Source organism: Pelodiscus sinensis, chromosome 14 (assembly GCF_052426305.1).
Source record: "Pelodiscus sinensis isolate ZL-2025 chromosome 14, ASM5242630v1, whole genome shotgun sequence".
NCBI lineage: Eukaryota > Metazoa > Chordata > Testudines > Trionychidae > Pelodiscus > Pelodiscus sinensis.
The window spans coordinates 41,047,262-41,062,170 of NC_143065.1; the positions used below are offsets into that span (position 1 = coordinate 41,047,262).

General features: G+C 39.4%; 1 protein-coding gene across 1 annotated transcript in view; it reads right to left on the reverse strand.

Moving 5' to 3' along the window:
* Positions 1–1,997: 1,997 nt before the first annotated feature.
* Positions 1,998–14,909, reverse strand: part of DENND4A (DENN domain containing 4A) — a 114,035-nt gene continuing 101,123 nt past the window's right edge. Inside the window, exons 27-31 of the mRNA XM_014576592.4 lie at positions 14,168–14,422; positions 13,408–13,525; positions 12,536–12,698; positions 7,832–7,896; positions 1,998–7,038 (exon numbers count right to left, since the gene is read on the reverse strand). Coding sequence (XP_014432078.3) covers positions 6,902–7,038; positions 7,832–7,896; positions 12,536–12,698; positions 13,408–13,525; positions 14,168–14,422 — 738 coding nt within the window. The 3' untranslated portion in view covers positions 1,998–6,901. The remainder of the gene's footprint in view (positions 7,039–7,831; positions 7,897–12,535; positions 12,699–13,407; positions 13,526–14,167; positions 14,423–14,909) is intronic.

Consider the following 14,909-nt stretch of genomic DNA (forward strand, 5'->3'; position numbering starts at 1 on the left):
TATGTGTAAATAAACTTGAAAATAGGTTTAAGGTAGTTATGTTTTACCAAGCTTAGTGATACTTCAAAAATTCAAATAAAAGGTTTCTATTAACATATTTAAATGCAAATCCTAAAATTTTGGCCAAGTCTAACCCAGCTCTTTAATGACCAGAGACTGAGGTGATCAGTATTAAAAGCTTTACTGATCTAGGCCCCAATCCTGTAAAAACTCATACAAGAGTTTAAAATGAAACAAAAGACAGAACTATGTAGCACTTTAAAAACTAACAAGATGGTTTATTAGGTGATGAGCTTTTGTGGGCCAGATCAATTTGTGGAAGAAAATTGGCACAACCATATATACCAAAGTGATACAATCAAAAAAATGAACGCATGTGAAATTGACAAATCAAATTTTAGAACAGAGTGGGAGTGAGGGGGGAAGGTTAGTGTCTGTGAGGTAATGACATTAGGGGTGATAATTGGGAAGAGTTTAAAATGTAATGCATGGCAAGTAGTCCTATTGAAATAATACAGTGAAAGATTAAGGCCCTACCTACTTGTAGTCACTGAAGATCCTCAGCAAGTGTTGCAGAAGTCAGAGTATTATTAGTCTTTGCAGAACCAAGGTCTAAATTGTTAGTGAAAGGGCCTGATCCTAAACCCACTGAAGTCAAACTTTTGTCATAGAGCTCACTGAATGTGGGGTCAAACCCTGACAGTGTAATTCAGCCCTGTGGAGAAAGACCGTTCTGATCTTCTTACAGCTGCAAAATAGGGCTAATGTGGGATATAAGTGTTGAACAGGCCTTGAGTTGGCCCCTGCTAAACATAGGGGAGTTTCACCCTAAATTCTTTAGAGAAAGAGCAATACACCGATTTCTGTGCTCAGTGGGGACAGGTCTACACTAGGAAATTATTTCAAAATAACTAAATTTGAAATAACTCCCAAAATAACTATTTTGAAATAAGCTTATTCCCCAAGGAAAGCAGGAGTACTGATTTCAAAATAACCAACCCGTTATTTCAAAATAATGGGCGTGGTAATGTGGATGCTCCACTTGTTATTTTGAAATAAGTGGGGTTATTTCGAAATAACTCCCTAGTGTAGACCAGAGCTCAGAGAAGCATTTACCAGTTACACAGCAATCCTGAAGGATATCCACTCTGCCCCAATATAAATAGGCTTCTAATCCTGCAACGTGACCCCTAAACCCATGGGCCATATCTACACTAGGAAAGTATTTCAAAATTACTAAATTCGAATTAACAAATTTGAACTAGTGTGTTTACACTATGGAGAAGCCTCAAAATTAGTCCGAGGCAGGCTCCATTAATGTGGATGTGCGACCTCTGATTTAGAGCTCCAGGAAGCACTGGGGGATAATTAGTTCGAATAATTCTGGGGAGTAGTTATTTTGAAATAGTGGCACTGCAGCGTCCACATTACCGTTATTTCACAATAACTATTTTGGAATTAGCGTTATTCCTGATGAAAAGTGGGAGTTCTGATTTCGAATTCTGCAGCCCATTATTATGAAATAATGGGTGTGACAGTGTGGACACTCTGCTTATTATTTCGAAATTTTAGGTTTTGCATTTAATTCGATGTTGGGAGGGTTATTTTGAAATAATGTCCTAATGTAGATCAGGGCTTGGTGAAGTCCTACATAAACTAGTAGGACACCACATAAACCTACAAGACCACTGGTACACATTGCTTTGCAGGATCGGGGACCAGGAGAATACACTGCAAAGCAGTAAAAGATAAGGAAAAACAGGAAGTTAAAGTATTATCAAAAGAGGAAGCTGAAATAATCTTACATTACTTTTCATCTTTTGCATAATTGTGTCACATAAAGAAATGCTAATTGACATCTACCATTATCAATTAGATTGTATGGTTTAAGGCTACCAATTAAACCAGCAAAGTGATGATAAACTATAGAGTTTTCGGTCATGCTTAAACCATTTAATACAATTTAAATAAGTATAAACAAAAAAAATCTCAGTATGGTTATTTACTCGTAAAACTTTGAACTTTTATTCTTTTAGATGAGACAAAAGGTTTATCATTATGACCTATATATTTGAAATGAATTACAAAAAACAAAATAAACATCTAACAAACTGATGTGGCTTTTTTGGTAAATAAAATGTAAACATTACATATTTACAAATCTACAAGCTTTCATTTAAAAAGTGCTGTTTGCAAACTAACAAAGTACCATTTTAAAATCCAGGTGAGACTATTATATCCAGAGATACCCCCCCTCTGAAATAAAAATGTGTACCTTCCTTTTGTTATACAAAGATTTTACATGCAGAAATTGTTTTTCTTTCATTGTTTGCGGTGGAAATTATTTCATTAATTTGTCCATAAGAAATCATTTTATGGTAAGTGTACCAAGAACAAACCTAATGGCAATGGGCAGTATTTAACAGTCACTGAGAAAAAATTCCACTCTAACGGCATCTTATTATTCCATCCCTAACAGCATTTTTGCCTTTCCTGCCATAGTGGAACAAGAGAAAAGCATGGTATATCTATTGCACTGAAATGTAAAACACTTAAAGTTAATGGAAATAAGCACTATATCATACACAGAAGGAAAATGTTCAATATTTTACAATTTTTTAAATTGATAATATATTCCAGAAGTATAAGAAAAATATATCCATCACAGCAGTACTGGAAAATGTAACCAAAATGCTTTTTTAAAGAAAGGATAATAAAGGTTTTTAAATGATTTCAATATTGGATTGCATGGTGCTTAAACACTTTTCACCTTCAGGACCTGCATTCTGACCACCACATTATAACAATATGAATGAGAATTTCTCATTCATCTAAAAATATATCAACTTTTCAGAGATCATTTTGTGTTTCACAAATGATCTGGAAAAAAGGGACGAACAATGTGGTGGCAAATTTTGCAGAGGATACAAAAATCACTCAAAATAAGTCCAAAACTGGCTGTGGAGGGTTACAAAGGAATCTCAAAAAATTGGGTGACTAGGTAACAAAATGGCTGATTAATTCCATACTGATAAATGCAAAGTAATGCACATGGGAAAACATAAAGCTAATAATGGAGACAAAATGATGGGGTCTGAATTAGCTGTTACCTCTCAAGAAAGTGAACTTGGCATTCTCTAAAAATATCTGCTCAATGTGAGAAGCAGTTGAAAAAAACCTAAACAATAAGAACTATCATTATCATAGATAATAAGATAAAAATGTCATAATGCTACTATATAAATCCATGGTATGCCCACACCTTGAATACTGCATGCAGTTCTGGTCATCCCAATTAAAAAAAGATATATTAGAAATGGAAGAGGTACAGAGAAGGGCAACAAAAATGATTAAGGTTAAGGAACAGCTTCCATAGGAAGACACATTAAAAAGGTTGGGCCTCTTCAGGTTGGGGGAAAAAAAAAGAGAGGACTAAGGAGGCTCTGACAGAGAGCTGTAAAATCATGAATGGGACAGAGAAAATTAATAAGGAAATGTTATTTACCCCTTCATGTAACACAAAAACAAAGACATTTAAACAGAAAGTAGGTTTAAAACAAAGGTACTTCTTCACACAACATACCGTCAACTTGTAGAACCTGTTGCCATGTATGTATATTGTATGTTGTGATGGCCAAAAGTTAAAATTGTCACAGCACAAAAAGTATTAGATAAGTTCATGAAAATTAGGTACATCAATGGCTATAATCCAAGATGATCAGGGATATATTAGCCATCATCACCACCCATGCAGTAGATCTCCCTAAGTCTCTAAGCCTAGGTCTACACCTGACCAGGCAGATCAGCTTAAGGGACACCATCCAGCTACGCAAAATGCAGAGCTAGATTTGGCTTACCTTAAGACAACCTGCTGCAGCTACACTGCAGGATGGCAATTGGAGCTTCCCTTCCCTCGGCATTCGATTTGGGGGTCTACACTAGACCCACTCAATCAAACACTAGAAGATCAACCTGCAGAGGGTAGATCTTCTCGGCAGTGTAGACATGCCCTAAATGCTATAAATTGGGTCTGGATGTCATAGGATGGATAACCGCCCTTTTCTGTTCATTCCCTTTGAAATATCTTGCATTAGCCACTGTCAGAAGACAGCATACTGGCTAGATGGTCTAACCCTGTATGGCTGTTCTTATGTTCTAATGTTTCTACAGTTGACTGACTTGCCACAGATTTTGCAAAAGAGTATTTAAAGGTTACGTTTATAATGATTTCATTTGATAAATAAAAACTACATTATATATTAATGTGAAGCAAGCACAACTAAACATCAGCAATCTTTTAGAACTGCAGTCTTAAGAGTACTTTCAATATAATACTGAAGGGACTTTTCATACCTGCGTAAGATGGCAAACTTGTTTAGCCTTCTACAACTGAGGTAGCAGAAAGCACTCATAAGCAAGTTGAGCTAAAGGATTGGGCTAGGTATTAAAGATGTTGATATTCTTGTGCTTGCACAAGTGCATATAAGACTTGATTGGAGACCAAACTCAGATACTTGTGACAGTACAGGCCTTCTCAGACTAAAACTTGAAGCCTGCCTCATAGTTTTCCCAAGTACCTCTATAACACCAATGACAGCTCTGAAGAAACAGACTGCCCTCCGTCATGGCTAGTAGGCGCTATAAAAATGGTGATCCTCAAGTAGTGGTAATTATAGCAGAAAACAGGATTTAAAGAAAGTGGTGTGACACTGCATTATACACAGCAGAAATATATAGGCCATTATTTCCACACATGGCAACTATTGTAGGTAACTTTTACTTGGTAAATACAATGTAGCTACAGCAGAACATGCATGCATGTAACTAGGTACTTACAATGAGTAAGTTCAAAAGTAATGACCATGTTTTCTGCAAGCTGGTTTTGAAGACTGAGTTGAGCATGTTGGCAAAGTACTTGTGTACAGTAACTTATAATTAACACGATTATTCCACACTGATGTAGTGAAACTCTTTTCATAAAATGTGGGCACTACAAAATAAAGCATCACAAATTGTTAAAATAATTAAGCATATGAAAACTAGTGGTAAATGTAACATTGCTATTTCCACCTACAAAAAATAGCTACATGATAAGCAGCATTTTAGAGAAGAGTATTCAATGAAAGCTGTATCCAAAAAGGCCACATGTGGGTCCAAGATGTATCTTGCATACAACATCAAGAGTAAACTGGAGTTCTTGACATTTTAAAACTTTCTGCTTGGGCCAGCATCCCCTTAACTCTTTTGTAGAGGGATTGATAGGTGCTTTGAAATACCCCTCTAAAGGTCTGATCCTATTTCCTTTCATTTATAAATAATAATAAAGAAGTCAATAGAATTTTTCTATTTATTTCAGTGGAAATAGGATGGAGTCCTCATTGCCTCTCATTAGCTCTTACAAGATGGCTGGCACAAACGTCTCGAGCGATTTAAAAATCTCCTACCAAAAAGGTATATTTATTTTTCCCCATGTAGGTAAATATTATGGTATGATTGCTCTTGGAAATTAGAGAGGTTGAGAGAAAGTTGAGAGAATATCTGCAAGCAGGCAAACCCAAACCCATTTCTCAAAGACTGAAAGAATGTCTTCTGCACCTCCAATACTATGGGTCAGGGGGAGGTAGGAAAAAGAACTCGCCCACAAAAACTCTGAAACTTTGTATATAAAACCCACTTTCTGGTGTACAGCTGCTATGGATGAATGTATAACATTTTCTGAAGTTTCTAGATCTTCAAAGCACGTGCCAGAAGTCATGGCTCCAAGGTGGAGAGTTATGCAGCTTCACAAAGCCAAAGTTACTGTGTTGCCTGTAAAATATAATATCAGCCATTCCAAATACATCTTATTACAGATAGCATATCCCAACATATTGCATTCCCTATATATTTCATGTAGCATATTTGCCATATCCAAATTTCTTACTTTAAAAAAATAGTGTAGCTTTGGACCAGCATGAACTATGTGCCCTATTTAAGGCATTTACAAACATACCTACACTCCCATATGGAGGACTGTACACTGTACATTTTATGTGACAATATTTTTGTATGCTAATTGCTATGCACCTTGTAATATATATCTGTAGACATATTCAATTAGCGAATGCCAACAGTTAGCATGTTGGATCTCCTTGAGCCGCGAGATCATTCAATGTATTACAGAATTTTGTGGAGGACTGCTATAGAAATTAAGATACTATAAAGAGTCAGAGTGTATAGTTTTACACAAGTTTGCCGTACTTTTCATCTGATTGCAATGGTAGTACAAGTTTTGTAAGTGCAAGAGAAATACCGACTTCAGAATGCTACTTAAGACTGTGCTGAAATATACAGACCACTTCAAAAACAATTGATTTTGTTCTAAACCTAGTTGGACCAATTACTATAAATAGTGGAAAAAAAATGAGCACTCTATTGCTTATGCAATAAGTTCATTTAAAATTCACTAGAGTAATTTAAAAAATTAAAAAAATATCAACATACTATAAACAATTTAAAATATATATATAATACAGCTTTGTATGCTCTTCGTAACATTTTGAATATTCTATGTAAACAGATTTGCAGGATTTACTTCACTCATGCCAGTTTCAGTGCATCATATTTGCCTGCCTCTCCAAGTTTTCTTTAAAGGACTGTAAAAGTTGTCCCTTATTAGAGAGCTGATTTAGTAAGGTCCCCTACTCCACACAACGATTTGGAGAGTGAAGCAAAGAGGGGAAAGTAGTATTAGGCCCATTCTTTGCATCATTGTCCATTTTTGTAACTGTTCATTGGTCCAGTTCTTCTGACACTGTACATTGTAAATGTGTTTTTAAACACTGAAGACTGAGATGTTCTCTGTGACTGAAGTGTTACTTTACACATGTATATAATTAATTTATAGAAATATATTTAGATTTTAAAGATATGGTTCTCCAAAAATCTTTCGGCATTCCATCACTCCAGTACTTGGAGGTCTATCGCAGTTGTGAGTACTCTTGACTTGATTAGCTGTGAGACGATCATAGGCCATTTTGTATTCTCTGTCAAAAGCCTCTATAGAAAAGAAAAAGAAAATTGATGTACTGTACTGTATTTATAAAGATGCTAAGGTAAGGTTAGCAGCTTTCTAGTTGCTGGTAAACAAATCCCCGAGGTTCCACCCCTGCTTTACCTCTTCCCCCAAGACCAAGCCTCTTCCCTCAAGGCCATGCCCCTCACTTGCTCATCCCATCACATCACTGACTCCTGTTCCTTCTCTCCCCTGTTGCTTGCTGGATTGTCTTAAGGAGCTTGCCTGCAGGTAGGAGGCAGCCCCAGCTCAGCAGAGGCTGGCATGGGTTAACGACCCAGCACTTCCCCGTTCCCCATGGTAATCGGATTTTTGGTTTTAGGAGTTATTTAGATTTGCAAAGTCTCCTTTTTGACTGGATTTTCTGATAGAAAACCAGGCAGCTAGCAAGCCTACAGTATATCCACACACAGAAGCCATAAACCAGACTGTCCAGCAAAAATTCAGACAGGTGGAAACCCTATGCCAATATTATAATTGTGCTTCTTTTCATGAAATAGCTGAACATTCCTTGTAACAGTATTTATTTTATATACATATCTATCTATTGTAAAGGTACATACTAGGAAAGCTTATTTTTAGTGGTTTTCATTAACACCGAGTGACAGAGGCTGCTTCATGGGATGGCAGGCAGGGAGCTGCTCCAACCCCACCAGTTAACCTATTATACAATCACATCCTTAATAGATATAGATAGATATTTTCTCCTTGAAAGCTGAAATAGTGTTTTGTATAAACTATTAATTTACATTTACCTGAATACAGTTTATAACTTACCTATATCAATGTTCTCTCTTCCTAGAGCAACAAGTGAAAGAAATAGTATTTCTCTATAGAGGCTCCTAGAAAAAGTAAAAAAAATCATTAATTTTAACTCTGAAAGATGGTACCATTTGAAAGCAATACTTCAGACAATTCAAAATCATGCAAAAACATAAGTAAACTCTATTTTAACACATTGTTGACAAAAAATGCCACCTTGAAAATAATTTGTTGAACCCCTCTACTGTGTGTGGTGCTCAAACATGGAAAAGGATCCATGTTCCTTTATAAGCCAACAGCCTAATCAAACACCCAGTGAAGTCAATGGAATCTGCATCAGTAGTCAATGCAACATACACATACAGTACAGACACAAAATAAACTAGTGATAAAAGATATTAGATGGTAAAAAAAAATTGTCACAAACTTCTTTCTGAAGTTTTTTCCCCCCAAGGATTAAAGATTTTTCATGGAAACATTTTGATTCTCTCAAAATGTTGAGATTTTTTCTAAATAAAACAGAGAAGGTGAGTAATCTTTTGTAACTATTGTTCATGTCCATTCCAATTAGGTGTGTGCATGTGCACATGCACAGTAGCTGGAAGGTATTTCCTCTAGTAGCAACCCATAGGGTTATCTTGGGCACTCCCTGGAGTTGCACCGTCATAGTGGCCACTAGAGAGTCCTGCTGACCTGCCAGCCCTTTGGTTCCTTTTTTCCAGCTACTGTTACAGAGGGGAAGGAGGGTGGGTATTGGAATGGACATGGACACCACATCTTGAAGAACAACAGTTAGAGAAGACGAGTGCTTGCTCATGTCGATTCCAATCAGGTCACTCACAAGCCCAAGTTCAGGAATTGGGGTCAGAGTTTTTCCACTGACTGCAGCAAGACTCGTCCAAAGGCAACATTGTCGTTAGTGGCCAGCTGGGGCAGTAGTGAGCCAGCAGTACTGATCAGAGGATGGGTTTGGCGGCTGGTGGCAAAGGACCTTCCCTGGTCCTGGAAATTCTCTTGTTTGGGACCGGTCAGGTTTCGAGGATGCTGGACCAGGGAGGTTCAATCTGCACCTGAATTCTGGAGCAGCCCCTATTCAGCAAGTTGATGAGATATGGAAACACTGCCCCTGGTGTCTGTGCAGGAACACGGCAATGACTGCCATGCAGACGGAGAATACCCAAGATGCTGCTGACAGGTCAAACATAGGGATTGTGAATTGGTAGTGGGTGTCATTCAATATGAACCTGAGGTACTTCCCAAGGGGCTGAGTGATCATGATATGAAAGTATGCATCCTTCAAGTTCAGGCATGCTAGCTTGCTGGATCCAATGAGGGGATGATGGAGGCCAAGGAGATCACAAAGAACATGTATTTCTTTACAAACTTGTTGCGTTCTCCCAGGACCAGCATGGGCCAGAGGCTTCCTTTGGCTTTTGGTATTAGGAAATACAGAGAAACTCTCACTCGTGTACTCCTGAGGAACTTCATCCATTGCCACTAGAAACCGAGTGACTACATCTCCTGAATTAAAGAGTCTTGAGAAGGGCCTCTGAAGAGGGATTGGGAAAGAGGGTTGTGGAAAGGCAGGAGGGCACAGAATTGGATGGAGTATCCACTCTCTACTGTGCAGAGTATCCAGCTGTCCAAGGTGATATTGGACTATGCCCAGTAGAAAGGGGACCGTCAGGACAAGAAAGTAAGGCAGGGGGAAATCCAGACCCTGGTGTGGCACATCTTCCTTGACCGTGTCTTCGAAAGAGCAGTTTAGCTCCTGAGAATGGCTTGGGTTGTCCTGAGGGTTGTCGAGTCCTTCTCCTGTGGTTCCAATTCTCTGTTGGGAATGGTCTTGGCAGTTCTGCTAACCTAAGTATTGTTGGGGCTGCAGAGAGAAGTGTCTCTGCTGCATAGTGGGAGTATAAAGGCCTTAGGAACCTGAGGGCGGCTCTGCAGTCTTTAAGGCTGTTTAGCCTTTTGTCAGTTCTCTGAGAAGAGAGTCTCACCCTCAAATGGCAGATCTTGTGTAGTTTGCTGTATCTCATAGGGGAAGCCAGAAACCTGCCACTTGAGTACTGTAATACTGATGGCTGTGTCTGCCCCATCAAGGGCAACCTGAAGGTACTTCATATCAGTCTCCCTTCCTCAACCAATGCCGAAAACGCAGCACGAGAGTACGAGGGAAGCAACTCTGTAAATCTGGCCATCGCTGAGCAGTTATTGTAGGAGTACCTATGGACAACAGCCAGCTGGTTTGATATCTGGAGTTGCAGCCCTAGTCAAGTAGACCTTTCTCCCAAAGAGATCTCACTTTTTTGCATCACTATTTTTGGGCAAAGGGCACTGAAATCCCTGCTTCTCCAGACATTTAAGGATGGGTGTGGGAGTAAAGGTTTTCTTAGCTTTTAAAGGGCACAAAGTACCAGTGCTCATTGTGCTTGGCTGTAGGTGGTAGCAAGGCTGAGGTGTGCACAGGGCCTTATCGTAACTGTAACTGTCTTTGTCAAAAGCAAGGCAATACGGGAAGGGCAGGAAGGAGCCCGGATGTCCACCATTGGGTCAGCATCATCAACCACTTCCTCAGCTTCAATGCCCCACCCCTGGACAACCCTATGCAGCAGCTGCTGCAACACACTGGAATTCTCGAAGGCTGATGCTACTGCAGTGCCCATCAATGTCTCAACTGGTGAGAAGGAGATGGCTGCCAGAGGAGGTAGATATTCCTTACCATCCTCACCCAAGGAGGGATCCCTTGACATTGGGGGAAATGCGGTAGGTTGGACTGTTGCTGGTACTGGGAGGGGACAGGTGCCCGTGTCAAGTTCCACCCCAGTGCCAGTTCCTGTTGCAGAATGTGTGCCGGAGTCCTGGTAGGTACCATCATGGTCTGCGCCAATGACTTCAGTGGGGTTGTGCGCCGAAGCCGCAGTCAGGCCACCGAAGCCTCTGGTGGCTAAGTGGTCAATATAAGTGCTGGTGTTAATGTCCTGGGTAATGGCTCCATTATTGATTGTGGCGCAATGAATGATGCAATTGATGCTGCCCCGAATAAGACCCTTGGCTCCAATGGGCTTGATGGAAAGCCCATGGAGTTCAAAAGGGTCACTGAGAGACTCACTGTATTGCGGCGGGAGGTTATGGTGACCTGAGGAGGATCTTCTGCTCTTACAATAGCTGCAGAGGTACCATGCTAGCCCTGCTCCTCTCAGCATGGAGTATCGAGAAGCAGGGGATTGCTGTGCTCCTCAGATGGCAGGACTGGTGTAGACAGGTGCTGGCGTGATGGTGACCAGTGTGCCATCTTTGCTAACTGGTCCTTCAAGTGCACGGAGTGCAGGCAAGGGGCCTGTGGTGCCGGGACACCTTTCTGTCTTGGTGACGAGAATGGCACAGAGCCTCAGTAGGTTCTATGCCACTTCAAAAGCCTCTGGGGTAGACGGGAGAGATAGAGTGCTCCCAAGAGGCTCCATGGCGGTGCCAGTCTTTGCCCGCGTCCTTCTTTGGTGGCTCTTACAATGATGGTGCTGGGGCACTCGGCACAAAGGAGGATGTGGTGAGAGGGGTCCCTGGTGCACAGGTCTGACTGACACTGTAGGGCAGTTTCCATAAGGAGCATTTTGAATGGCTGCTCTTTTCTTAATGGTTCTTGGTCAAAATTCCTGACAAATCTTGCAGTGGTCCTTTTGATGATCTTCACCCGAGCACTGTAAGCATGAAGTGGGGAGGGTCACTTTTAGGTATGCGCTTTGTGCAAGTCTGACAAGTATTAAAGCCCAAGGATCACAAATGCCCCAGTGACAAATGGAGTAAAAAGAAAAAAGGGGAGGGGCTCCCATAGCTGAAACTTATAAGAACTACTATACTAACTATAACAACTACTAGAAACTATGTCTTTGGCTAAAGAAATGTTGATTCATTTGCCAAAACAAGAGAAGAGCAAGGGAAAGTTCCAGCTACTAGGGATGAAGAAGTTACTCACCTTGTGCAGTACCAATGATTCTGCAGATGTGAGCAGGGCTCTATATTTGGTGCCATGAAGGCATGACTCCAAGGGATGCCCAAGTTAACCCTATGGCTTGTTGCTAGCGTAAGTATCTTCCAGCTACTGTGCGCACGTGTGTGCACACACTGAATTGGAATCAACGTGAACAAGCACTCAAAAAAAAAATCTCATTTCTTTCCCCCCTCCTAGTGTCTCACTTATTTACTTTCCCTGCTTTTTCACTGCAAAAGTGAAGGAGAAAGGTGTAAGAGGTGAAACTAAGCAACATTTTAATTCTTTAAGACTCCTATGTACTTTCAAGTATTAAAAAAAGGAAGAAAAGCAATAAATAAATAAATAAAAGGAATAAAAGAAAGTGAGAAAAAAATCTCAAAATTAAAAATATGAAGTGAAACAAAAATTCTTGCAGTTTGTCAAACAAAACCAAAACACCTCCACAACACACCCTCCAAAAAAGCCAAAAGAAATCAACCAAATCCCACCCAAAAATTTTCTAGAAAATATGGAATGAAATTAAGAAATTGAAAGTATTTTTAAAAATGTTTTTTTTTTTCCCAATAGCATCTTTTTTTTTTTTGGTATGTTGACCATATTTAGTATATACTCTTGAGAGAACATTGCGGAAAAGCTTGAATGGTTATAAACCTCTGAACATACTGTGCATACTGAGATATGTGCTTATTGCAAAAGCTTTCTTCAATTTGACACATGAATATTCTTACCTCTGTCTTTTCATCTGTGGCCATTTGTTTAATCGCTCTAAGATTTGACTCATTGGTCCATAGACATCATTCATCTTAATACTTTTCACCATGCTTCTCAAGAGATCCTGGTTAAAGGAGTCATCATCTTTTTGCAATAAATGGACCACTGGATACTTTTGGGCTGCCAAAGAAAAACACCATAGGAATATTATGTTTTTAGTATAGGAGCATGATATGAGAAAACCAAAAACAATGGAAGGCTATAAACATGTGGATACACTCAATAAGTTATCAAAAATAATAAGAAAGAAGCATCAAGTCAGAACAATATCAAGGTAAAGAAACAGAATAGGAATATATAAGACAAGCAAAAAGAAATCGCCATAAATGGGATTAATGACCATTAGTAGGTCTTTTAGTAGCAATCAAGTACTTAGTTAAAAAAAAATCTAAAATAAGAAGAGGCTAAATGGATGGATTTATTGAAATGTTTTGTAAAAACCACTGTACAAGTTTTGTGAATCACTAAGCACAATGCTACTATTCCTCTCTCCCATAGGAAACATTGATTGGAAATGGCAACCTATTTATACAGGAAAACAAAACTTGCTGAAGCAGTATGCTGGAAGCTAAAATCTACTGTAAAACACACCCACACACCAAAAATATAAATAAATCACACAAAAAAGTTAGCAATAGCAACACCAAACAGAACACTCACTCTCAAACAAAAGAGTACGATTTTGACCTGCAAGACAAAGAAAGTGGTTTGATCAAAAATCAATTGCATATCTATATAGGATAACTAAAATGACAAAAGAGATCTCTTTTCAAAATATGTTTGTTAGTTGCTAAAAAAAATGACTTTCGTTTTTAAATAAACAACTTACTCTGTGCATTCCACAGAATATACAGGGGTTGTCCTGGATCCTGATGCAACTTCATATTGTCCCATAGCATCTGAATGAGAACATATTTACTGTCCTCTGACATGCAGTTTCGTGGAATCTGAATAGAAAGATTAATACATAAGCCTTTGAACATCATAACACTTTGATGACATGGTTATAAGAGCTGGCTTTCACATTTTAATGGATATACATCAGACCAGTAGTTTAGAAGAAAACAGCTTTAATCTAATCCACCGTAAATTGGTTTGTTTATAGCAAAACCACCATTTCCCATTATAGTTTGGATACTGGTGATGTTGGTAATGATCAAAGCCCAGGGCTCTGCAACAAGGCCTGAAGGGTTTATTCTCCTCCATACCTTTCCATAATCAACATCTTCATCCCCCAACCCCCATTCCATTAAGCTTTTTCTCTTCCATGAAATAATAAAAAACCTGAGTTGTAAAGTATCTTGTTGTTGGAATAGCACACCAAACTTCATTGAAGCAGACACCAGTAGTGTACTACACCAATACAGGCACCGCTGCATCTCAGTTCAAGAGTTAAGGTACGGAAATACACTAGGCCAGTTAAAGTAAATGAAGTGATAATTTACTGAAACTGAAGATTGGGCCCAGTTAGTTGTAAGCACTGGCACAAGAGCTATTAATACATAAAGGCTATAGAATCAAATTAATTCCTGAAAAACGAACATTCAAGTTATTATCATAATTTAATACTGCCCTATCTTTTCCCATACCTTTGAGTTTTTATTACAGTGCTCAGAAGAAAGTATTAGTCCTGGTAAGTTACTAGGCAAATCCAGACGCCTGAAATACCACACTAGATTCCAAAACACGATAGGATGATGGTCTACAAAATCTGCCACTGTTATCACACGATCCCCTTCATTTTCAAGCAAGCTTTCAAGCTCTTTCCATACCACTAGAGGACTTAGGTAAGGAACAGTGATGGGGTCAGGACTACATAAATGCCATTCTAGTCCCAAAGAATCCTATTGTAAAAAAGGAAGAAAAGAAGTTATTAAATGTAGCGATTTTTATAAAAAATGTCTGAATGTTAATTGTTCCCTTCCAGAAATACCAAAGTCTACATGCTGAAATTAACTTTAGTTCAAATTAAATTAATGAGATTTATTTCTGATTGTAACTTAGGAAGATGATTTCAGTGGACATTAATACTATTCTATGCGCTGAATTCTCCTTGGTCCAGCACCCTCAGGACCTGACTGGTCCCAGACCAGGGAGTTTGCCGAACCAGGAAAGGTCTGAGAGAGTGGGTGCCAGCCTCCCTGCTGGGCTCCTCTTCCCAGCCCTGCAAGCTGCAGCAGCCCTGCTGACTTCCTGGTCCCACAAGCTGCATCAGACTTGCCAGAGTTTCCAGCAGCCCTGCTGAAACTCCCAATGGCCCTGCCAACCTTGTGACAGCCTCGCTTCCCTACCGGAGCACCTGGTGGCCCCACCGGCCTCATAGCAACCCTG